The 27,491-nt window shown below is 34.0% G+C and overlaps 1 protein-coding gene across 1 annotated transcript; it reads right to left on the bottom strand.

The window, feature by feature from the left end:
- Window positions 1-16,954: 16,954 nt before the first annotated feature.
- Window positions 16,955-27,273, bottom strand: LOC133862836 (lysophospholipid acyltransferase LPEAT2). Its single transcript, XM_062298714.1, has 14 exons — window positions 26,684-27,273; window positions 26,095-26,275; window positions 25,646-25,705; window positions 23,983-24,146; window positions 23,828-23,891; window positions 23,652-23,720; window positions 22,654-22,749; window positions 21,373-21,417; window positions 20,693-20,763; window positions 19,012-19,078; window positions 18,185-18,235; window positions 17,730-17,840; window positions 17,575-17,622; window positions 16,955-17,395 (listed from the first exon to the last, which is right to left on the bottom strand). The coding sequence occupies exons 1-14, from the start codon at window positions 27,136-27,138 to the stop codon at window positions 17,225-17,227; spliced, it is 1,653 nt and encodes a 550-aa protein (XP_062154698.1). The 5' UTR covers window positions 27,139-27,273; the 3' UTR covers window positions 16,955-17,224.
- Between the last annotated feature and the right edge of the window lie 218 nt (window positions 27,274-27,491).

The following is a 27,491-nucleotide window of genomic DNA, read 5'->3' as shown; positions in this document are numbered from 1 at the left end:
ACCCGTTCCTCTAGTGCTATTCTCACCCCTACTTGGTGCAGTAGATGTAGTGCTTGTACTCTCTCCTCTTGCTCCTATAGTTGCTCTTGACTTAGGTGGTTCAATGTTCGGTTGATTTGTCATAATCCATTGCTCCTCACTTGGTACAGGGTAAATGATGGGTGCATATGCCTTTAAGTACATCTCATTTCCAAAGTAATGACTCAAATAATCATCTGGGTTACCTCTACCATGCCATATTGCCGAGATGGCATGACAACATGGGATGCCAGAGACATCCCATTTTCTACACCCACATGAACTCTGGCACAAATTGACCACATACTTCCTGCCCTTGCAATCAACCTCAAATAAACCATCACCAGCAAAACTTGGTGTACAATGAATGGCCTCATCTTCCTCTATCTCTAACTTCTCTTTAATTTTTGGCCCACATTCCCCTCCATGGCCCTTATAGCATCTCTCTTCCTTTGGTACCTTCTCATTAAGTTGCTCCTGATTCCTTCCAACATTGTCAAGATGGTCTTATCCTGAAACTTAAGGATCCAGCTATTGAAGCATTCAGCCAAGTTGTTGTGTAGAAGGTCACACTTTGTGCTTGTGTTGAACCATCCTCTACACCAGGTTCTAGGGTCAACCTTTTCTAGCTACTCATGTGCTTTAGGGTTTAGTCCCTTGAGCTCCTCCATTGCAGCATCAAATCCAGTCTGTGTAAGATGAAGCAGCTCTCCACAGCAGGTCCTTCAATAACACCCTCCTATGACCATCGTCTTTGAAATTGACATATAAGTGCCGCACACATGTTCGATGTTCAGCATGAGGACACACCTCATGTAGGCTTAGTACCAATCCCTGCACACATGAAAACAATATCTCTATCAAATTCATTAGATTTAACATACCAAATCACATACAAGACATGTAAATCATAAAAAAATATATATTTAATATTTACCTTTTGTCTATCTGAAATGAAAGTCCACCCATGTGGACCCCTAGGGCCAAGATCTGCTAATAAGGCCTCGAGAAACCATGTCCAGCTGTCCTTAGTCTCTGCCTCCACCACAGCTATAACAATTGGATACATATTATCATTGGCATCCCTTCCAATAGCTGCCATTAACTGTCCCTTGTAAACTCCCTTTAATAAACATGCATCAAGGCTTATGATAGGCCTACACCCATCTCTGAATCCATTTTTCATGGCTGCCAATGACATGTACATCCTCTGGAATCTACAAGGCACTTCGGGCATAGGTGTAACGCCCCCAAACCGCTAAGGGTTAGGTTCGTCAATTTCTTACACCAAATTGCAAAGATTCGTAAGGTCTGCCACAACCTAGCTAATATGCTGAATTAAATAAATTAAATAACAAAAATAATAAAGATTTTAAAACTCTGAGCTTTAATAAATGCGGAAACAGTTATTTCGAAATGAACAATTATGTTTGATTCAATAATTGAAAATCTAAAGAAAAACTAAATTTATTGTGCAATTGCACTTATTAAGGTAACTGAGATGCAATGTCCTAATGCTAGCCTAGATCCCATCCCGGCCGCCTAGGTCTCTCTGCTCATAACCTGAAAACAAAACAAAATAAGGGGTGAGCGAAAAATGCTCAGTAAGGTAACCCTCAACCATAAAACGGTTGAGTTAACTTCATTTTCTTTAAAACAATTATTAAAATACACTTGAAATCTAAATTTTTAGAATACAAATAAAAAAATTCGGCATTTTACTTAACACATAAAATTATTGGTTGATAAATAAATTTCTCATATGTAGGGCCTATGTACACTATTACACCCTGTGTACTAGGGTTGCGCGGTCTACTACGACCTCAGGCAGGTAAACTGTGGCCACAAGCCCTGCCCCATCAGCTAATTAATTGAAGTGCACTTAGCATGACATAGGGATGAATCCGCTTTCTCTAAGTCCTTGAGCGGTTGCACTTCCATCCAAGCAACGGTACCGAGCTTAATCTCTGTGAATATCTCTGGGGCCAAAATAATAGTCTCCTCCACACACGTGCCTCATTTATAAAAATCTTATTCTCACAAATTATTCTTATTCCTTTGATAACTCTTGAGGCAACGTGTGGGAGGGTTTTTACTCTCATTTTCTCATTAATTTCAAAAAGCTATAACTTCCCGTCTCGGGAACCAACTACACAATTTACGAATAACTAGAAAATCATTTATAACCAAAGCTTCTTTTAAAACAGTGATTTCAAGATTAACATTTATACCGATAATTTTCATCTCAAAACTATTTTTAAAACAGTCCTTCATGCATCAATATAATTTGAAATATAGAACAAGAACATTTAATTGCAAATATGTTTAAAAAAAAAAAAAAAGTAATATGACATAAAACAATTTGAAAAGGGGTAGAGGATCCCTTACATCTCTGATTGCAATAAGTTGCTGGACTATCTCGACTGCTAACTAGTCACCTGGTACAGGTTTAAATAAATCAATATCTCGTGCTAGGCACTAAACTACACGCTAACACCACTAGGATTTGTCTTGCTAACCTACTGAGAATGGATTCCCTAGGTATGTTTAACAACATTAATTATTCTAAAAATAATTAAATCATTAAATAAGTAATAACACATTTTCTTTTATTGACATTAGAAATATGACTCCATAAAGGTAATTGTCATCAGAAATATTTTATTTTATAATTATAGAGTTTAATAAATTCCAATATCACAAACTATACCCTTAAGTAAAATAATTTATAAAAATGATCCATGATTTTTAAGGAATTTACAAGAAGATTTGAATGTTTACATTAAACTACTTTGTACCAAAAATAGAATTTTTTTAGGACTATACATCTCTTTGTGAAAGAATTTAGGGCAAACCCAAATCTGTACATAAAACTAAAAAGAAAAGAAATAAAACAAAATAGACAACAATTTATCGATTCCCTAAAATAGCCACTGGCTGAATTGAAAAGTGAGAGGATTTCATAATTCAAAAATTCTGAATTGAGTTCGGCCAAGACAAAGAAAAGAGAAAAAAAATATATACATATATATATCTATATACCTCTCGGTGGTATTAGAAAAAGGAAAGAATAGGGGAAAAAAAACAAAAGTCTTGGCTGTATATTAAGTAGAAAGGCAAAACAACAAGGTCATGAAAAGAATAGTCAACAATACATGTCGGTATGAAAGTCAGTCACTGTCACCGAAAAAGAAAAGGAAGTAAAACACTAAGAACAAGAGGTGGGACTATTCGGCAACAACAAAAATAGAAGGAAAGAATGGAAAGAATACATGCTATGCCCATGATCAGTTAAAAAAATAAACAGACAAAAAGGCAAGGAAGAGTTAAAGCAGATCGTCCATACCTTGGAAGGAGGTGGCTGGGAGGATTTCTGGGGTGGAAGGGGAGAGTGACGGCTAATGGGTATATATAAGGGTTAGGGTTTTATTCATTGACTGCTAGGGTTTTATATATTAAAACAGGTGTTTTAATAAGAATAAAATTGCATAAAAATATAAGATCTGGTCCTTATATTTTTTTTTATAAATATTAAATATAAAAGTGGAACTTAAATTGATATAAATTTATTAAATTTAAAAGCAGGTGTTTTAATAAAACATAGAAGCAGTTATTTAATAATAAGAAATAAAATTTTCATATGTAAAAAAAAATCAAATGTTTATTATTCCCGTCTAGTTATCCATTCTCATAGGTCGTAAAGACTATTCTACCCTCGAAAGGGGGTCGGGGTTATTACAATAGGTCTCTCAACCATCAGAATAACACAACTCCCAACATTTGTGCTTCTAATTGCTGCACAGTAGTCCCATAATCGATAGTATTGCTCACCCAACTTTTCATAAATGGTCTGTTGTGCCTTCTTCCTAGCCCTATATAAGGAACTATCGTGGATTTCAACATTCCACTTCTTCTTCACCTTTTTCTTCAGGACATCTATAGGCATGTTCGGCTGATCCCTAAAACAGTCCATGCACTCCTCGGCAACCCAATTCGAAGTGATCAAGTGATTCTTGTACCTCCTAGGGCATGTATGTCTAGGCCTAATTGAAATTAGCATGAACATAGACTCATCTTTCAACTGCCTCCTATAAACTCTGTACTTACAATTCTTGTCTGTACACACTGCAATGCATTTAGTCTTGGAATTCTTTTCGTAAGTCAAGTCATTCCCTTTCAATACAGAGGCCTGCTTAATGGCTTTTTTAAACTCATACACATCCCGAAAAGTGTTACCTCGCTGCAAAATCGGATCTTTCAAATCATCCTTACTAAATGGAACCCTCTTGGTGACACAGGGCCGTCTTGAAGACTTAGCCTCAGCCGCACCCTCTTCATCACTAGCAATAGGTGAGATCAGTCCATCACTATAAGAAATATCTGAATAACTTTCACCCTCACCCTGGCCCCCACTCTGACCCCCACCCGCACCTTCACCTTCACCTTCACCCTCACCCTTTTCTGCTTCACCAACTGCTGCTTCTACTCCAACCTCCTGATCCACAACATCTTCTGGTTGTAGTCCAAACCCTTCATCTACTCCAACATCATCATATTCTAATCCCACCTCTGCATCTAAATCATAAGCATCAGAGTCATCAGTTAGAACCTGATCCCAGAATGGGTCACTTCTGTCTACAGACACTCTCTCATATTCTTCTTCCTCTTCCTCATCAACAATACCCTCTTCTCCATATACTTCTACTTCTACATCTACATCTACATCTACTACACCAAAGACAACCAAATATAACTCTACAATTCCACGCTCCCTATGGTGCTCCACCATTTGAATGACATCATGATCAGAAGAAATAAGTTGTAGCCCTTCATCTAGACTCTTGGTAGGTAGATTATAGTAAATTAGGTCACCAGGACCATACCCATAAGTCCTTACTACCTTCTCTATCCCAATAAATGACAACTCATCTCTATCATATGGGTCAGGGTAATGTGATATATCCCCACCAACATATGTGACCCTATGCTCCCTATTAAATCGGTCACTATGGTGCACCTCAAACATTAGCAATTCTGGATACATTACGTGTCCTACAAATAGACAAGTTGACAAAACAATGACACGTCCTAGTGAGCAGACAAAAAAAAAAAAAAAAAATAAAGGCATTGGGTCCACAAGCAGAGTAAAGCAATTCTGCATACAACATGCATAATAAAGGCATCAGCCAGCAAACCAAAACAAAAGTCACCCCATAATGGCAAACACATCAAGACCCACTAACCACAACAAATAATGTTAAAAAAAATTGAACTTTTCTGCAACCCTAAGTAACAAACCCGAAATGGGACCACAAACCAAAAAAAAAAAAAGGAAAAGGGAACAACAAACCTGAAACAAGATAATGACAGGAACAAATTGGACCACAAACCCAAACAAAATAGGACCACAAACCAAAGAATATATAAAATACACCATCTCAGCAACTTCAATAAGACCCAGATATTGCCGATGACCAAACACATGGTCCCGTAACAACCTAAACCCTAAACAACTGGAAAAGTGTCCCTAAACGGGTAATCCGCAAATAAACAAATATGGTTAAATAAATATTCATTTACACTGAAAAAAAAAAGAAGCAAAAAAGTTCATTACCTTTAGTCAAAATCAGCCTTTGATGCTTGATTCTTGTGTATACTGTCGAAACAAGTCACAGTGTAACATAACGGTTAGGGTTCTTAGCGCACGAGTACGGATTGGGAGCTCTAGGGTTTCCGGATACTGATAAAGCAATTTGGGGGAAAATAGGAAAATATGATACGATGACGGAATTTTAAGTTCGAAATTGTATCCGTTGAAGTCAGGGGCAAAGAAGACCAAACCCATTAAAAAAGTCACGTGGAAGTCACGTGAATCGACTTCCGTTGCGTTTTAACGCCGAGAACAGACGGAATGCCCTTTTGGGATTCATTTTAATAGTTAAAATCTCGGGTTCGAGAGGAATGATAATTCAGTACCCTTCTGTAAAACGCGGTATAATTCGATACCATTTTGTGAAGTTATCCATTATTTTTAAATAAAGATTACCTCCTAACTGGGTGGGAGGAAATTCCTCCGGCCCAACCCAAAACGAGTAAGAGAAAACGTTAGTCATTTATGTGCTATTAATCCGAAAAGAAACGTGATGCACACTCCCTGACGTATCACTAAAGTTACAATTGGATATTTTTTCTTTTTCTTTTTTTTTTAAAGAGTTATCATTGGATTTGAAATTCAATAGTGATTCGTCCAAAATCTAATTATGATTTTTAGTGTTATGTCAAAGAGTATACACTTATGAGTGTAAAAATGAGACCTCGTTTGAAGTAGAATAAGTCATTTGAATAGAATGATTACTCCCTTATTTGGTAAGGATCTATTCTTTTGAATTCCATTAAAATAACTATTCTCTTACGAAAAGGAATAGCTATTCTTCTAAAAAATGAGAGGAATATCTATTTATGAGGAAATAGACAACATTTTTTATAAAAAAAAAATTAATTAATTTTTTTTTTTTTTAAGAAAAAAAAATTTAGATCAGATCTGTGGCCGGCTGACTACCCACAGATCTAAGGTCCAACATTTTATTTTTTATTTTTTTTTAAGATTTGAGGTTTTTTTATTTATTTTTTTAAAAAAAAGAAAGAAATTATGTAGTTTTTTTTAGTAATTTTGGGTCAATTCCAATTGTGGTATATATGTTGTCACCAAATTAAGGAATTAGAATAATTATTTCATTTCACTCTTCCTCATTCCTAGTAATAACTATTTATTTTTTTAATGGAATACTCATTCCGCGAACCAAATGAAGCCTGAGAGTGTATGTATAGTACCTCAGCATCACATGGTGTTACAAGGTTACTTTAATATCATTTGTAACGTCTTAGAAAAAGCTAGTTACATATATGTTATTCCTCTAAAATGACTAGTCAAGTTGCAATTAAAACTCTCTAAAATTAGCTTTAAAGTATAATCGCACTTAGTAAATAACCAATGTTAGACTTAGTGTAACACCCTGAATTTTCCCTCCCTAATTAATATTAAGCCATTAAGGTATTACAATTTTAAAGAGAGAGATCTTTAACATTTTTGTAGCAATTTTATTTGGGTAAATAATATTTTATAGGCCTAGGTTTAAATGCATTTCTAGGTTTGCCTTTATGTAAATTGAACCCCTCGATTTCCAAAAGTCTAGTAGAGGTACCTATAGGAACTCGAAAAACGGAGTTCATATTTCTGTCCTTCTCCCATAAGCCAACCATAGAGGGTGAGTCGAGCTATCTCTAATTTTATTTTTTAGTTTTTTAATTTTTAATAATATTAATGACTCAAGACATATAAAACATGCATCATCCATCACTACATGGGGGCCGTTGGTGTTAGTTTCCTAGTTTATAAATTAATTCATTAATTAATTCATAATAATATAGCAATTTCACAAATAATATGAGATTTAATTTGGCATAGAGATGCATTCAGATAAATTAAATAATTTAATGAAAATAATTACTTCTTTTACTGATTTTTATTAAAATATACCAACAAAAATTGAGCTACACGTAAATGAAAATATTAAAATATTAATTAAATAATTAAATTTATCACTTTTATTAATTTAAAATTTAAAATTTTAAAATAAGTAGTAATTTATCAAAAATATATTAAAATATACCAACAGGCAACAAGAATTACTGTGTACGTACGTAATGATAGGCATAGACCCAAAAATCCGAAGTTTGACGGTTGAAGCCGTGCATGCCACAACGTACGACCATTTACTTCTAATTAATGTCCATTATTTATCTTGAAAACAATAATTCTATACCGTAAAGCGTCGGAGTAGTACTAAAGCTTCTCTTTTTTCGTGTATTATTTTTTTTTCTTACATTTTTGTTTTCTTATCTTTGAATTTTATTTTTCTCAATTTTATTTATTTTGGTTGTTTTTTATGAACCAAAAATTACTCTGGACTAAAGTTTATCAAATAACAATTAGAAGATATTTTATTTTGCCATCAAATACTTATCAAACACTTCATTCAAACTAGCACTCAATTTGCATACTATAAATTATATATTAAAAAAATACAAATGTGGTTATTAATTATATTCGTATACTGGATTAAACTTATAAGATTGTTTGTATCTACCTCTTTCTTTTAAATTTTCGATGTGTTGTGACTTCATCCCATTTTTCATTTTTCCTGTTAATAAAAAAAAAAAAAAAAAAACTATATTCGTATATTATAAAACCGTTATACTGTACATAATTACCTTAATTAATTTGGTTGTCTTGGCACCTTCATACTTTTGCACGTGCATAATTGCCTACCCAACATTAATGACAAAGAGGTATTAGCCTGTTTGATAACCTTCTTCCCCTTCTCTTACGGGGTATTTTTTTAGGGTTTTTTTATTTAAATAATAATAAAAAATTGTTGATGTAATATAAAAAGTAAAAAAAATTAAGAATATTTTGAAGTTGATATTTTTTGGGAGGGATGAAAATAAGGGGAATGGAGGGGAGGAGGTTATTAAACGAGGCCATTGTTGATTTGTTGTCTTCACTCCAATGTGACGACCATATTATAATCTAAGCATTCTTACATATTTATGACTCATGAAAGCCATAATAATGCTCTACCAACCAACCATAAAAGCTAGCTCACAGAAAGTCATAAATAAAGGAAAAGACGTATAGCCAGTCTGGGTAAGAACCTTATATTGTTGTCTTCACCGGATCAGAATTCTCTTAAATTATTTGTCTAAATTTGAGATAATTTGGGTAGATAATTATGAGAGACCACTTATCCGGTCAGGTGAGTCTCATAAGTGGTCTCTCACAATCTCCTGCCTGAATTTTCTCAAATTCGAGCGGATAATATGAGATAATTATAATCCATTTTCACCAATGCGATGGCCTCTATTATGGGATGTGTCGCCTTGATTGAGTGATTGTTCAACAATATTAATATGATATTTCTAATTAATCTTTAGATCAATTTTTGTTAAATAAATAAATAAATAGGCCTACTATTTAGTACACTTTCGTCCTTCTCCCATCCTCTCATTCTAAAAATCAACCATATATTAAATCTGTAGAATATAAGAAAGCATTTCTCCTATTGATTGCCTGTAAATCATGTCAACATTATTTGATGTTGACTTTGAATATGTAGAATATAAGGAAATATTTTATTCTCATACACATATCTCTTTCAAAATATCACTCAATTTGCAATGTCCCGGCCCCTCCCCTGAACTAAAGATTGCATCAAAATCCCCCCAAATTACAAAAAAATTCCAATGTCCATGGTAATTATACAATCTTTAGCTTGAGAGGGACATTGATGCAAAATACAAACAGTTAAAGTTTGGCCCAATTAAACACAATACACATTCACCTTCTAATGTTAGATTTCAAAGGAAGGGGAGGATCGGAGGATTGGATTCCTAAAAGTTGATCGAACACTGATTTTTTTTTTTTCAAAAATATAAATTATAGATCGAGTGAATTAATTTGACCAATTATAACGTTATTTCAGATAGATAGTACTCTTATCACATTATTAAAAGATAAGAAAACAATGCGAAAAATGTGCATTTTGTTAAAGAAATTTGTGTGGCAGCAGTGGTGCCCCGTGAAAATATTTGTCTAGCTTATGGTACTATATAGACAAAGGAGAGGAGGGACCACTGAAATATTGCAATTTGCATGGGAATATACCATTTGGAAATGGAGTTGGCCGGTGGGGAATTAATTAAAACATAGTTTTTTTTTAAAAATAAAAAATAAAAAACAAAATCCGTCTAAACCACAGATATACTAAGATATATCTTTACCAGCAATGAAACTATTTGCATGCATTTACTTACGTACCGTGAGATTAATATTTTATCTTGAATATTTTGTGGATATGAGCTTGCTTTTTACAATATTTTTAAGTGAGAAAAAGGGCTTTCAAAATATTAAGAAAAGTATATATAGTACACAGTATATTTTAATATGTTATTTTCAAAAAAAGTTTATAAATAAAGAAAAGTATAAAGTTTACGGTACAAAAGTTTACCTAAGGCAAGTCCAGTTCGATAAGAGATTATACGTTCAAAACACAAGGTTGAGTACGGGTAGTAGTACACTCAACGTGCCTAAATTGAATGGGGTTACTCATTTGTTGCCTAGAGTTGAGCGGAGTGGTGCATTCAACAAGCCTAGTTCGTATAAGGTTAATCCGCGGACCCCTAGTTGAGCATGGTGGTTTGCTCGACCATTTTAAAGAAAAATATCCATTCATATCCAACAATAGTAAAGAAAAAAAAAACCTGCAATAGGGTTTTTTTTTTTCCTATGCTAATAAAAAAAGATTACAAAAGGAGTCTTTCTCATTCTTGATCAGGCTATAATAGGGTTGATTTGTAGGCATCATAAGTTTACCAACAAACAATAAGAAGCTACATGTTAAAAGCCTTTGACTCACTAAACTAAACTTGACTGAGTGGTGTTGCCGGTTGGGTGCTATAACTTTTACTATATATTTTTTATTATAATTGATATAATAGTTCGATCATAAGACATTTGCTACTAAAATGTGGATGACACTTATTACGTTACAAATTGACATGACAATCTACGTGGCATTGATTACATTAGTCATTAAAATGTGGACCGTTACGTGACAGTTGAAGTGACACTCATTTTCATAAAATATAAATTGTCATGTGAGTTTGTAAATAAATTTTAGTGAAAGTTGTAACACCCCAAACATTTTTCCAGTTTGAATATAAGATACATACGTTGATATTCATCCAAAAAAATAAAAAGATTTAGTCTTTGATTTAAATAATAGGATTGATATCATGAACAGCTATATTAATTTGATTATTACCTAAGATATATATATATATATATATATACTCATTGGCGAAATCACCTATCTGGCCTCTTTAGTCAAAGCGAAATCAATTAATATCTCTTAAGTTAGAGAAACATATATAAATTATGTTTTGTCCACTAACTAATGTCAATGATGCTGGTTTTGAATACAAAACTTTTATAATTTGCTATAAACATATCAAAAAAATATCAAAAAATAAAAAAAAACTTTGCTTCTCTTTCAAATTAGGCTCGATGACTATCATTCATGAAATAAAATTAATTAACTATCATTTCTGTAGTAAAATTTTTAATAATTTATTTCTCAATATAAACTACCAAATAATCTATTAGAAGCCCATCTTCCATTATGGATGAAAAAGTCATCATTAACCCGATAGTATGGCAGATAATATTTTTATAATTAAAAATATTTTAAAAAAATTTATGGTTACCAAAGAAGCCAACCTTTGAGGTAAGTCGCTCTCGCTTAAATAGTACTTCCTCCCCAAGCTAACAAGAGCAAGATCCGCTAAATGAGTGTAATTTACTAAGGAAAAATATAAAAGTAAAAGTAGGATTAAAGGAATAATTAATATTAATATGCCGTTTTTTCAATGTAAGTTACTCTTACACTATGGTTCCCTCTTTTGTTAATACGAGGACATAAGGTTTTCGGGCTTAGATCCGGTTACATCATCACTTATTTTAAAAGCTTAAATCTATAAAAAAAAAATAAAATTTTTTTTTAATTATTTAATTAATATTTTAATATTCTCTTATACATGTGGGATCAAATAACATATAAACTATTTTAATTGAAATTATTCGAATCAAGAAATTTGCTATAATATCAAGTTTAATCACTACATATATATTCTAAAAATTTAAGCTAATAAAAAATAATAAATTTAATCATTTAATTAATACTTTAATAAATTCATACAATAAAATGCAACAAACAACTTTATATGAGAAGGCACCTGAATTCTACCTGCTTAGATAAATGTCCGAACAATCCGAGCAAATAAGGTTTATCCAATCACCTGACTGAACAGTAATTGGGACACGTGGACATTAAATGGAATTTATCAGTCAACCAAATTGTACTCTAGGCATTATGAGGGTAAGGGTGGGGCCTAATTTATTTATTTTATTTTTTGGGCAAGAAAAATGAAGGCTACTTTTTTCCAACGTAAAAGAAAACAAATTAAAAAAAATAAAAATAAATAAAAGTTGGGGTACTTGAGAAAAGTTAGATATGGCTATAAATGAGTGAAATTTCGTGGAAAGAAGAAGAGGGAACCCATTTGAAGGAGCACTAGACTAATAGTGGTTGGTTTGGTTAATAAAGGCAATCACTCCTCGTACAAATTTGTCATATGTAACGTCATAATCCCTCACGCCAGTATTTTTGTCATATCTTTTGTTTTTATATATATATATTTCTTTTTTTTTTTTTTTTTTTGATAAAATATATATATTTATTTCTCAATGCAAATATATATGATGACCTCTTACACTTGTCATCATATGACTCACACATATATAGTCTTCAACCGTACGTGCTTGCATGGTTATAAATTAATCCACGGGGCATCTAAATCGCCTTTAAATTCTATGACTTTGGAGCCATTTCCTACCCTTTCACTCATGGACTAAGAATACGAGAAAGATTAGGATTTGGATCATATCGATACATATTTATATATAGGCTGAGCTTAATTTGATTTATTTTAAAAAATAGATTAGATATATTAATTTTAATTGTTAATTTTGTGTCGAATTTGTGGATCATGTAAAAAATTAACAGTTTTTATGTAGCGTGTTAAGTTCGGGTCGTGTTGATGCATGTGTATAAGACTATATAAGTCAACTATAACTTGACTCATTTAATTAAACGGATCAAACCCCTCAACCTTAATCAGTTAATTTCGTGAATTATGTCCAAAATATCATTTGAATAATATATTCATGTACAACTGCGCTCGACTTCCTCCTCCTTCTTCAGGGGGCTTGTTATAATATATATTTCATACTACATTGGTTTATTTTTCTTATAATGATAATTCTCATTTAGATTTGATTGTAATTAAATTTAGAGATTAGATTATCATTTTTAATTTTCTTTTATTCAATTTTCTTGTAGGTAGTTATTGAGTCAAAAACTATTATTGGCAATTGTCAAAAAATCTTGTTGCTAAGGACTAGTAGGCTAAAAAAAAATTCTTTTTTTATTCTTAGGAATTGTGGGGGGGAAACATGGCCTATACTCGTCCCTCCCCTCTTCCTTCTCTGCTTGTAGGGTTTATTCCATTCTTTAATTAGTTTAGGTTTATTTGCTTATCACTCTTAATTTCTTTATCAATTGAGAGTATTGTAAAGATGTAGCATATAAATTAAGAGCATTGTAATACAGTTTAATATAATACAATCCAATAGAAAATATCTAGCTTATACATCTCGTTCTGCTTCCGCTTTTTTTTTTTTTGTTTTTAATATATATATATATATATATGTTTCTAGATGACCAAAAGGTTTAAACGAAGAAGAGGGTGGAAAAAACGTCTTGAGTAAAGAACAAGAAAAGGAAAAGACTCGAGAGAGAGAGAGAGAGAGAGTCTACCTCAGGCGATTGTTAATGGGTTAAAGAAAGGCTGTCATTTCACGTTAAAATCATTAAATGGAATCATAAATAAGGGTGGATGAGCTCCATGGTGTTTTGACTTTTTTAAGGTGGTGGTGGTGGTTGTGTCGGTGTTAGTTAGTGACTGATTGTTCTTCACCTTTAGCCTACATAGGATCGATTTTTTTTTTTTTTTTTTTTTTTTTTTTTTTTTTTTTTTCTATCTAAACAACAGTGAGAATTCCATTTAATTGTTGTATAATGTGCTTCTTCTTTTATCAATATCCATCTTTTATAAGTCAATTTGTACTTAAAGATATATAGACTAATTAAGGGTTTAAGATAGGGCTTATAGGGCTTTTCAGATACCATATATATATATATATATATATATATATATATATATATATATATATATATATATATATATATATATATATATATATGCTACATATACTTTCAAGTGCTTATTTATTGATGTGGTAGTGAAAATCATTATTCCTGTACTTTTATTTTTTTTAGAGCGCTCTCAGCAGCTTCTCTTTAATTTTTCATAAATTTAGAGAACATAACTATTTTTTTTTATTTATAATCCAAATGCACACTACAATAACTTTTCTTATATTTTTCGTATAATAGTAAAATATTATTTCTTTCAAAATACAAGTTATTTACCTACCCTCACATTTTTTACAAAATTCCAACATAACACTCAATGAAAGGCAAGGCGAGGAGAGGGAGAGAATAGAGATATTTTATGTTAAAATAATAGATAGGGAAGCTAAAGTGTTATCCAATATTTAGGAAAGGTTGTACGTGGTTTTTTTTTTTTTTATATATAACTTTTCTTTTAGATTTTCCCTCTATTCAGGGAAGGGAACATGCTTTATATAATCTGCTGAGAGTGCAGTTATACATTGATAATTTTCAATACTACGTCAGAGAGTGAGCAGTTGAGAGAATATTTGGGAATATGTGTTATACTCCTAGTATATACAGATGTATGTATGTATGATTAATGCTTTACAGTTAGGGGTGAAAATGCGGATGCAGTTATTAGCAATATCTGCATCACGTGATTATGATTCGCATCCGTGATATTATTGTAGTTATTATTCCCTATCCGCATATAATGTAATAGGCGTTTTGGGCATTGAAGTTGTAATTCTTACTTCTAGTAAATACAAATAGTCATTATTTATAGTTGAACATTTTTATTCAAATCACACTTGCTAATCATTTTGCTATAAAATTTTTATTTTATACAATATTTAGCTTCCTCGTCATCTATCTATAATTGACGAAGGTAAAAAATAATAATAATAAAGGAAGAACATATAAGGAATTAAATTAGAAGAGTTTTCTAATAGGAAAATCTAAAAACATTACAAACGACGTCATTTTAGTAAATTTAATTAAATATATATAATATATAATATATAATATATATATTAAAAAAAAATACGAATGCAATTATTAACTATATTCCCTATCTATTAAACCGCTATGCTATGCATAATTACCTTAATTTGGTTGTCTTGGCACCTTCAGAGTTCATACTTCTGTACATGCATAATTACCTACCCAACATGAATGACAAAGGCGTATTGCTGTCTTCACCAATGTGACGACAATATCATGATCTAAGCATTCTTACGTAGACATGACTCATGAATGCTATAATAAATGATAAATCTCTGCTAGCTAACCATAAAAGCTTGCTCAGAGAAATAAAGGAAAAGGTGTAGTGAGGTTGCTGTCCATGGTGATTTTGCTAGCAGTTATTACCGATGAAAACGGTAATATTATTCTGGCAGTTGATCAAAAGCTGACTTGCCTCTCAGTTAGCTGCATCTGGTTGTGAAAATTTATTTTTGGAGGGAGATATTTACTTGTTATTTTTGCTATCAAGCGAGAACCCTCTATTGCTGTCTTCACCAATGTGATGGCTTCCATTATGGGATGTCTTGTCTTGCCTTGATTGAGTGATTGTTCAACAATACTAATATGATATTTTTAACTAATCCTTAGATTAATTCGTTTTAAATAAATAAATAAATAAAGAGATCTACTATTTACTATATTTTGGTCTTTCATCTACGCGTGTCCTACAAATTCAATAGTTAATTTTCGAAATAAGAGGATGGGAGAAAAATAGAAGAATATAAGAAAGCATTTGTCCTAATGATTGCTTGGAAGTCATGTCAACATTATTTGATGAACGTCGGATAGAATTATAATAGCATATATCATTTCTCTTAAAAAAATATTACTTTCTTTGTTCTGTCTCATTCAAAACAAGAGTCCTTTGAAAAATACCACTACAAAGAGAAAGGAGCAGGATTGCAGGTGGTGCAATGCAGGGGAGCTCGTGGGCGCTGTTGCGGTGCTTTCTAGATGGTGGGCTGCCGTCGGAGCAGGTCATCAGGAGTGGCGCAGTTCTTCTGTGGTCGTTCCGATGTTGTTTGGTGGAGGGAAGGCCGGAGATGGTTGTTGCGGCTCGGTGTTTGGTTCGTTTGTGGATGGCAATAGCACGGTGGTGGTTTTGGGTCTTGTGTTGCAGTGGCAGCGGCTTCTGTGCTAGCGGCATGGCTTCTGTGCTAGCGGCATGCCTGGAGGAGCTACGGTGCGGTGGTGGGTTCTTGTTTCTGGGTGTTTGTGTGATGAGGAGATTGGCGGTGGTGTAGGTTCTGCAGTGACGAGAATTGTCAATCACTCAATAACAAGGTCATGGGCCGGGCATCTTTTGATGTTGACGTCCCTTATCAGATGTGACCTTTGAGTCGTATCTGACGTCCCACATCGGAAAGCTTTCAAGAAGCGAGAGAAAAGAAGCAATATTATTGACAAGCAGCCTATCAAATCTCCTTTGCAACAAAACCACATTTCTCCATTTTACTAGTCCGAAGAAAAGAAGCGGCCCACGTACACACAGGGTTGATAATTTAAACCAGAATTAAAAGGCAATCTCTTAACTTCCTCAAATCTTCTACACTCCTCTCAACCATTTGATGGAACAAATTTAGTGACCGTAGGATATATGGCTCCCACCTCGCAGGAACTTCACGGGAGCCAGTTGGTCGAAGGATCTGAAAGGCTGTAGTCCTGCTGCATCCCTGAATACAAAGGCTTGTCCTCCACTATGAGATCACCAAACTCCACCTAAACATAGATGGATATCCTCCACTTCTATGCTCTCTCTCCCTCTCTCTCTCTCTCTCTCTCTCTCTGCTTTTCTATGTCATAAGATAAGCGCAGCCAAGGGAGTACAAGGCAATCCTGGAATTGAGCTGCGTCTAGTCCAAGCCTAGTGTTAATATGTTGTTGGTTATTGTGCAAGATATAAATTTTACTCTCTTCTTCAAGCGCAAATTCAATGTTGGTACAACATGTGAGATTTATCCAACTAAAGTACAAGACCAGGAAAGGAGTTTGACCAATTTAAGCACAATATGAGATTCTCAAACTATTTATGTAATATCAGCTTGTAAATATCAGTAAAAAAAATAGAAATTAATACAAAAACTGAATGGAAACAGACTTAAAGAGAGCATTTTACAGGGGAAAGATTAAAAATATTAAACCCCCCCCCCCCCCCCCCCCCCCCACCGGATACTAATCTCATGGTAACTACCCCCCCTCCCAAAAGCCAAAAACCAATAATCAGGGGGTAAAAGATCACTAAACTACAAAAAGCATGGAAAACTCATTCATGAAACTACCTCCAGCATCCTATTACCAGCTTCTGACAAGCCCTTGCGTCGAAAACCAGGTAAGAAAAGTGCTAGCAGCAGAGGATTCCTTCCTAGGCAGGAATCAAAATCACCCTTACTGATCTTCCCATCATTATCGGAATCAAATAAATTGAACAGCCCATGGACCTGCAAGTAACCGGCATGGCCAAGTTTGGGCCATGTTATAAATGACACAGCTAGAACAATTTTATGTAGACTATGGAAACAGAATTCTCCAAGGTATATTATGCGAAATGGGTACTACCATTAAATTGGGGAGAGAGAGAGAGAGCCTAATAATATGCATAGGTTGGTGTATTACTCACCTCATCTGCATTCAAGTCTGGCATTGCAGGTCTAAGGGCATCTCCCAACTGATCCAAAAAGCAATTAGAAACCAAGAATGTGCAAGTCAGAATTCAACCAAGAATATGTACAAGGGGGGAAATAAGAAAGGAAAAAGAAGGGAAGGGCAGAGTACTTCATCTTCTAGTATGTAATCATTTTCTCCAGCCTTGCTTTCAGCAAAGGCTAATTCACAGGCTTGCCTGAACAATGGCTGCTTCATTACATGTGCTGATCCGAATAAGAACTGCAAGGAACAAATAATATAACTAACATGAAATAACTGGAACCAAAGTTTGCAATATAAAAGGTTTCAGCCCAGAAACAAGAACAAACAAGTGAGAGTTGAAGGATGATTATATGATGATTTGGAAATAATAAATCTAATTTTTTTAAAATCTAGCCCTGATCATATGATGATTTGTATGTTGTGAATGTGTCTGAACCTAGCTATGCTTACATAGGCTCGAAACAAGAAATAAGTAATAAGGTTGAACACTCAAACAAGCACTCAAGCATGTAAAAGCATATATGGAAGAGTTTTTTTTTTTTTGGATAAGTTAGATGGAAGAGAGAGTTGAGGAGGATTACCTGCTTGAATGTGATCGTTCCACTCTTCTCCACGTCAATGAACGAAAATATCTATAGTCCAAAAATAATATTCATTATGAAAGAGAGATGGAAAAAAGTAAAACAAATTTATTAATATAAGGAAACATTTGTGGAAAAGGGTTCTTCTAGCTGACCCTAATAGGTTGGGATTAATGCTTTGCTGCATTGAGTTGTATAAGGAAACATTTAAGAATCTGTGTTGTTCAAATAGACAAATTTACTGTTCAGCAAGGTCAACATGATCTTTGTTAAGTTTTTAACTATTTACTATGGAACAAGCAATAAAACTGAATTTATACAGCAAACATTGTTATCTTTTTCCCCAAGGTAAACACCTATTATTGCTAGAAACTGACATCTGTGCTACTATGTGTCATTTGTACCAATAACGACCTTACCACAAAGCACATCAAGCTAAAAAATAAAAACTCCATAACTAAGTAATTCCAACGGGAAATGGTCAAAATATAAGGCTGTAAGGAGAACGATAAGTGGTGACCAATAGAACAGTTGTCAAATCAATTGACAGCCTCCTACTGACGTAATGACCAGTACTAGAAATTAAAACGTAAGATAATCATTCTAAAGAAAATGATTTTGTAGTACAATGTGACAACTAAAAGCATCAATACTCATGAAGTCGGCTAATCCATTACATCAAAAACACATTCATATGTAGAATTCTGCTTTCAACATCTTTTAATTCAGAGTTCCTATAGCAAGAAAGCATGAATGATCACAAAAAGACATTAGAGCCAAACATTCCTATGTTCCAGAGACGAAAAGAAATTATTTGGATAACTAACCTCTTCAGAAAGAGTACAAGCCTTGAGTCTTAGAACCCTCAAGAAGTCATCAAATTTAACACGGCCACTGCAAACAGGATTAAATAGTGAGAATCTAATGGGTTATCTGAAAATGATTTTCTTGCATTTGGAATATCTTGATTGGCACTTAATACAGCATCACAAAAGTATGAAGTTTATGAGTCATAAAAATTTTATGGCACTTAACATTAAGCATATTGTCAGTTTTTTTTAAAAAAAAAAAGTAATTGGCCTCAAGGGGTACGTATACGTATGTATATACGGTTATCCTTCATCCTTTATGCAGTTTTCATACAAGGATTACTTTAATAACGGAATGAAGTCAACCCCCAGTTATCCATCATTCTTTATGTAGTTTTGATAAAAGGATTACTTTAATAACAGAACGAAGTCAACACCAATTGTTAGAACAGCTTCCATTGAGTCTCTACACCTATCCTTTTGTATTCTCGCTTTATGAACCCTTAAATTTGTTTTATTTGTTTTTGGAAAACAGGATTTGGCTTAGGATTGTCAATTTTTAATTCCAGGGTTCCTCTGAATTTGAAACTTATCATCTGGTAGGTTTCCATACCAAGGCTCAATCCAATTGAATTCGTAGCGTCTACCAATTTCGCCATATCCCCCATTTTTTGTTTTGTTGTTTAAAAATTGGAGAATGAGAGATTTGAATAGTGACCTTCGCTTCATGAAGTGTGGTTCCTAGCATATTGTCAGTTTATTAACTCATATGCATATAAAAAGAATTACTACACAGTGCACCGCTGCATGCAATGCAGATGTAACTTGAGAACCATTCTACATAGGAAAAAAAAATTGCCGAGATGTCCCGACATAAAGTCAACAAATGGTCTGATGAAGACACAAAAAACCCAGATCATGAAGGATTGTACGAACACTGTAATGCATTACATTTTAACAGGAACATAAGAAAGAAAAAGGATAACCACACTCTTTCACATAAACATAAATTTCCAAACCACACTTTCACACAAACAAAAGATACCAAGTTCAATAGGGATACATGAATATCTTGAATCAGCAAATAAAAGAAAAGCAATAATACTTAGTTCTTAATGAAAAAGTTCCACTCAGCATTAAAAGTTCATAAGAAAAGGGAGGGAGAGGGAAAAAAAAAAATAAGGAAAAAAAATAAGAAACTATCTGAACCGCAGCTCAGACTCCTTACCTAACAAACACCTTCCCCCCCAAAAAACTCCCCCCAACAAAAAAAATAAAAATAAAAACCAAGGAAGAATGATAAAGGGAAACACATCAAGGAAAGAATACACACACACACACACACATATTTGGGAGGGGGGATGACCAATAGAGCATCAGTATTTAGGAAATGAAAGAGATTTTAAAAGGAAAATTCAAAGAGCTAACATAAGTGATATGCTTTACTTCAATCCAAAAGCATACATGGCCTAATTAATGACCTGCACACAAGTTGGTAACATGCAAAACAGCCAAATGTTTGAATTTAAACTTGAAAACAAAAAATGACAGCAAAGTCAACAACATCAATTATTCATGCAAAGAATTAATCATAATAGCTTAAAACCAAAAACAACACAATTTGTGCATACCATTCACCCAAAAAGACAAAACTAAGAAACAACTTTACAAATCTTTTAAGAAAATGCTTCAATAATACCTTGGGTTGGGGTCCATCGACAGAAATTTATCCAGGAAGTCCACAGCTTCCAAGCTGCTTATATGGAACAACTGCAAAACAAGAGAAAAGCCTACTTTACCTCTCCTTCAAATAAATCAAGTACATATATGTATAAACAAAACTGGATCATTATCTCCCAAAAAATTGGTAAAGATCAGCAATCTCACTGATTAATAGTTTTACAGGAAGAACTGCCTTCTATCAACTCGTGTAGGCAGAAACTAGAAGTAAATATCATTATGCAATTATTCAGAATGGTTAATGGAAAACTTGTAATTGAATACTGGTAAAAAGGTCTATGGAAATGAAGAAAACGACCAAAGGGTACTGTTTCAAAGAAACTCACTCCTCTGTACTAAATAGTTCTATAAGGTGACAGATGATCAGAGCCATATGTACAATTGGCCAGAGACCAGAGTCATGAATGTTCACAGAAAAAAAAAAAAGAAAAATAAAAAGTTGTCTTCATGAGATTAATTATGAGGAAGAGAAAAAGGAAAGAAAAAAATAATTCTTGACCAAGTAGACAAAAGGGAAAATCTTTATAAAGAATTAACTTCTAAATACAAGGATGCGTATATATGAATACAGATCCAGATTGCTAACATTTATAACACAAGAAATGATTCAAAGTGAGGCAATTCAGTGTGAGGACTCACTGATTCCACCCTAGCCATTTCAACCATGTAACTCGAGGGATTCTCCTGCAAATAGTATGATAGTGATATATCAGTGCCAAATACAAGTATTGTTGAGTTTCGCTAATAACAAGTAAAGCTTAAATTTTTTTTGATAAGTAAACCCTCAAACCCATTAAAAAATTATTATGCAATGCAGAACCATTCAGCAACCATGTCAGCAAACAAATGCAACTAATATCGAGATCTGCAAATAAATAGAGGAAATCTTGTAATTAATCCATTGATCTGTCCTTTATCACTGTCTAAAAGCTAAATAGATCTTTTATGTTGGACTCTACCTACCACAAATTTCATTTCACAGAGTTGTAAATACATGCACAAATAAGGAAAGATTAAATGAATTGAGTGTCACAGCAGCCAACAACATGATTGTCAAATGACTTAAAAGGATATGACTCTTGTAGAGCAGAATGAAAAAAGGAATGAGGCAGTCAAACCGCAGCATTTGACTGTTAATTTGAGGCTTTTGGGAGTCAATTTGAGTTGTTGACATTAGTTGTATGCCAAAATTATAATAAACCTTTAGAGCAAGTCTAATAATTATTAATTCTTTCAATAAAACATTTCAACATTAACTACTAAAATATTACATATCATGTTTTCTTGTTGCCCAGCATTTATTGAAAATTTAGTAAATCTTTTGTCTTCTTATCTCCTTAGACTGACTTACACTGCAGCAATCTCATCAGCTAAGGAGCATGACTCAATGTGAGCCACCGCAACTCTAGAACAAGTACAATAAATCACGGAGGATCTCAAGGCTTAGTGTAGCTCTCAAACATAAAGGATACTCAACTGTAACAGATGTCATGCATACAACCAGAGAACAGAGTCTGAGTTTTTCTACTCGTTACTTACATCTTGATATATTTAAATGATTCAAAATTTCTTTTCACAACTCTAACCAATATGAAAGGTCTCCTCAGTAGATTCTTTAATTGAAGCACTTTCTATTAATACATGTATATAAATATAATTGAATTCTCTGCATTTTTCATTCCAACTACACCCTCCAGCCTAGCTCTTCATTCTAGACCTCCAAACAAATAAGCAGATTATTTCAGATTTAATTGTGCATTTCAAATTTAAAGTTCATTTGCAATAATAAATCTGACATTTTATCTGTAATCGTCCACTTTCTAGCATTGTTCCTTGAAGAAAAACCATAAAGATCATAAAAGGCACCTATATGCAAGATGGATTGTAATGGGCGTAAAAATTAAGCAAAGAAATGCAAACCTGTCTTGATTGTGATGCTTTCATAACAAGCATCAAGTCCCCAAAGGAATGCGAGGTTTGTATAACATTAAGCGCAGTTGCAATAGCATGGCTAGTCTGCATACGCAATATGTGTCAATTGTAAGAAATAATTTACAACCAATGGCATGATGTGAAAAAAGAAAAACATTCAGGAGAAGTCATCCTACAAATGTGCAAAATCCCATAGTGGATACTGTTATGCATTCATTTGCATGCTTCATTTAAGATCCTAAACTCAAGCTCTCCATCCTACTTTACATACATCCATATCTGTGCCTGCAATTAATAGCTAAGAGCTAACAAAAAAAAATACTGAAAAAGGGAAAAAAAGAAAAAGAAAAAGAAAAAGACAAGAAATATCTAATTCCTCCTCCTTAAGTTCCCTTTTAGATTGGGCCATCTCTTTTATCCCTAATTTCTCTTCTTCTTCTCTTGTAGATTTTGTTAACCTTTTAGATTTTCGACTCCATTAGGGTGGTTGCTTCTCTTGTATACTTTTTGTGTATGCAAACTTTTCTTCTTCTTCAATAAATTATTATTCATATAAAAAAAAATATTAAAATTAAAATTGGAAAGCACTAGCAAAAAAAGAAAAAAAAGAAGAGGAAATGGATGTGTAAGGTAAAAGAACTAATAAGACAAACTCAACTAAAAAGCTTAAAAAAATGTTAAATCAAGTACAATTGCTACATTTAACATGCTTTAAAACCCACAAGCCTTCATCACACAGACGCGTATATATTTAAAGTACCAAAGTGATCCTACTCAGTACTCACATTGGACCTAGTGCCCAGGTGGTTTGGCCAAATTAACCCGAAAAAGTCAACTGACAGGACACACTTGTGCAGAAGTTCAAACATGAAAATTTTCTAGCAAGACAATAGATTCATTATGTGCTTACACATTTAAAAACTATCAAGTATATCTGACAGTTCGAGAACGCAGCAGAAATAAATCAATTATAAACAGATACTCACCCTCTCAGCCAAATGGACAGCACTTTCTTTTTGACTAGTGAGTGGTGAAACAACAGGAAGGTATTCTACCTGTTCAGTACAAAATAAATGTCTCAGATTAATTTCAAATTAATACAAGAGTTTGCAGAACAAGGCAATGTAGCATCAAAAAATACAAATCCAGCAGCACAACATACCTCCATAAAATTGTGAAACTGTGTGAACATTCTAAACATGAGCTTTCCCAAAGAGATATTCCCCCTATGCGGAATAGCATACCACATTACACAAGGCTAGTATGATACATTACAGACAGCACCAAAATGAATTTGACATAAGAAAAGTGTCCTACCATGATTGGTCAAAGTGTATGTAAGGATAGCGTACAATTACAGGTTGGATTGGGTAGCCAGGGATGAATGCGCCAAGTTGGAATGAAATAAGGACCCTTCCATTAGTTGTGGTTCCCTCTGGAAATAATAGCAATCGAGGAAATCTACCCGAAGAAGCCTTTCTCTGTATTCAGATCCTTGAAACCACATTTCTGTATCATATAGCTTACAAATTGATAAAAATCATTTGAATAATAATTTCTAAAGTACCCTTAAAGAGATTTCGAAATCAGATTTGGTATGCAAGTGCTTCTGTTTCTAAATAACGGTTTCTGAATATATTCAGAATTAAGCGCTATTGAGAATGAAAATGGCTGGCAAGTTTCACTACCACTTAATCAGGGAATGCATACATCAAATGGTCATTGCAATACAATCTACAACGTTGAAAGGAAAACTACATTGCATAGACTCAATCATCTTGTGCTTTGTAGGTGTAGTATAACTAGACTAAAAGATACACTCACAAAGCCACATAGAGGAAATGGTGGAAAAATTGCATTTCAGAGTGTCTGAGTTGCTGTAGGACTTGAGAACAAGTATGACTGACACAATATATGTCAGTAAATGTCATATTAACATCAAGTCATCAAGTGTCAAAATCTCACACAGATACAGAGTTCAAAACTCAAGACATGCAAAAAGTAGGTTCTCGTGGACAAGGCACTTCCTTTATTCCTTTATTAATCTTAATAAGAAAAAAGAATTAATAAAAGCAACAGTGAGGAGTGCATTCCTAGTACACGGGAAGAATACAATAGAAATCCCCTAGAAAAATAAAATAAAACATAAGAAAATAGAAGAAATCTAACTACCATAATCTAAAAGCTCCAAGAAGTGAAGCATTGTAGAGAAATCAATAGCAATTATGTTGAGAATATAGAAGTGTCAAAGGTTGTGGAAGTTGATAAAACAGTGCAGAAGCTGAGTATGGGTAGTAAGCAGTAACATGGTTTGGAGGAAAAAATCTGGACTAATATGCTTTTGAAGAATAATAAGGAACTGAGTTTGGAGGAGGGTGAGATTCAGAATAGCGGACTTAAGATTCAAACTATCCAACGAATCCTCGAAGAGGCTTTTAGTGATACATAGAAAGTTGAAACTGTTTAAGGATATAGGTAAAGCAATAGTAGGGGAGGTAGGGGAGTATCAGGGCAGGGGTTTTTCTCCAACTTTGGTGCAGATGGGGGATTGATATGGGAATTTTCATTTAGTCTTTTGTGCAGATGCTGTTCTGTTCTTGTTTGTGTAGTTTGCAGAGTAGTTGTTGCTTGGCTTTGGAGCCTGTTCCTTAGCCTTGCTGTTTTCCAGTTGTTTGCTGGAAAGATGATGTAATTGTGCTTGTTTGTTGGTTATAAAAGTTCTCTTATTCATAAGAAAAACCAACAAACAAGCACAATTACATCATCTTTCCAGAAAATAAATAAAAAATAAAATCAATAGAAATTATTTGCATTCATCCGCAATTGATCTCAAAAGCAAAAGCTTCAACTCATATTTAATTAAGGAATAGGAACTTTATGATGTGTTGAAAGATATGAATAGGGATACAGTTCAGGGCAATCATTAATGACACATAAACCAAATAGAGATAAGACAGTAAAAATTATAGAAGCTTTATACCTTTATCTCATTGACAGCATTCTTCCTTGATGACGGTGAGAACCTATCAACATAAATCACCTGAGAACACAAACGAACTTCAAAACCACAACTATTGAATCCAATTCAATGGAACTAATTTGATCAGCTCAGGGCCCGTTTAAGTTTGCGATTTCAAAATGTGCGATTTAAAAATAGCGATTTTAAAATGTGAGATTTGAAAATGTGATTTTTAAAAACGCAGTTAAGCATTTGGCAAAATCATAGTTTGGGCTTTAAAATCGCAGTATAGCTTTTAAAATTGTGCGTTTTTGAAAAAGCACCTCCTTACCTACAATTTGAAAACGCAGATCAAATTGCAATTCCAAACAATCTATTTTTTGTGATTTGGTTTAAAATAACACTTTTTATCTACGAAATCGCAATTCCAAATGCACCCTTAGTTTCACTTATTGTAGAAATGTAATTACCTGCATCGCTCTGATAATAGTTCCAACAAAAGGTATGGAGTCATGGGACTCAGCTGCGACAATGGTAGGGAACAACTCATAGAAATAGAAGATGGGTTCGACGTATGACACATGATTAGATACAACTATTGGAGCAGTCTCCCTCGGAGCAGGTTTTCCTTTCCGTCTTATCCAATGATAGCTGCAGGCAACAAAAACACAACACACAAAAAGAAAATTCCACTATTTGAGAACCCAAATAAATGCAGAATCAACTTCACAGAAGATAGAAAGAAGAACTACAATACAAATATAAGCCAGAACCTAATAGAAGTATTTGGTCTAATTCCAGAAACTTAAAAATCTTGACTTGGTTGAATTCAAATATTTGAATTTTCCATATCACTACAAACTCAAAATCTTAACTTTCTCTGTCTTTCTTCCATTTTTTTCATCAACAATCTATCCACTAGAATTTCAGAATCCTAACTTTCCTGTGTTTTCCTCCATTTTCCCAGCAATCAAACGAAAAACAGAGCATACTCAAAACCCACAACCACAATCATCAAAACCCAAACGAAAAGAACAAAACCCCAGAAGACCAACATACCCAAAAGAGAAGAGAATAAGCCTGGCGGAAATCCTGGTTACCCACATGATCCTGGACCTCCACCTGGGCAGGGGGCTCTGCCTGTCCTTCCAACCCTGCAGAGCCACCTTCGTCGCCAGAAACCCCACCAGCAAGCATACCCCGAAGAGCACGAGCCTCGCCGCCGCAATCGGCAAGCAAACCATGATCTTCACCCACTCGTACAACCCGACGATCCTCGGAGTCCCGTTGCGGAATGGGTCCACCATGGCCGGTACGGGCACGTCCAGCCCCTTAGACCCGAGAAACTCAAATGGGTTTTTGCTGTTGTCGTGAGAACTTCGACCATTTCGATGATTGCGATTGTTGTTGTTAGAGTGATTGCGAGAGTCAGAGTCTTGGACGGTGAGGATTAGGTGGGGAGGATTGGAGGTCTGGGAAGAGAGAAGAGGTGAGGAGAGATCATGGTCCGCCATTGCTGGGGGGGTGGGGATTGCGAAAGGATGAAAGTTCAGTCTTCGGTGGAAATGGGAGGTAAAGTTAGGTGGGTTTTTCTTACAGTTTTATATCATTTATTTTGGGTTCTGTGCTATTTTTGTATGAGTGTCTCTGGTGGGATATTATATATATATATATATTTGTTTGGCTGTCGAGAAAACACTTTTTCTGTTGCCACGTGCATTGGATGGGGATCTCTTCTTCCATCTTCCATCTTCCATCTTCCATCTGCCCTTTTCTTTTTCTTTTTTCGGGTTTTTCTGAATCAAGGCCTGCTTATAGCCTTATACTTCTCGTCTGCATCTGATCAAATCATTTATGTATAAATAAT

The sequence above is a fragment of the Alnus glutinosa genome, chromosome 3, assembly GCF_958979055.1.
Source record: "Alnus glutinosa chromosome 3, dhAlnGlut1.1, whole genome shotgun sequence".
NCBI lineage: Eukaryota > Viridiplantae > Streptophyta > Magnoliopsida > Fagales > Betulaceae > Alnus > Alnus glutinosa.
Note: the sequence above shows the minus strand (reverse complement) of the source record. Positions and strands in the feature narration are given on the sequence as shown.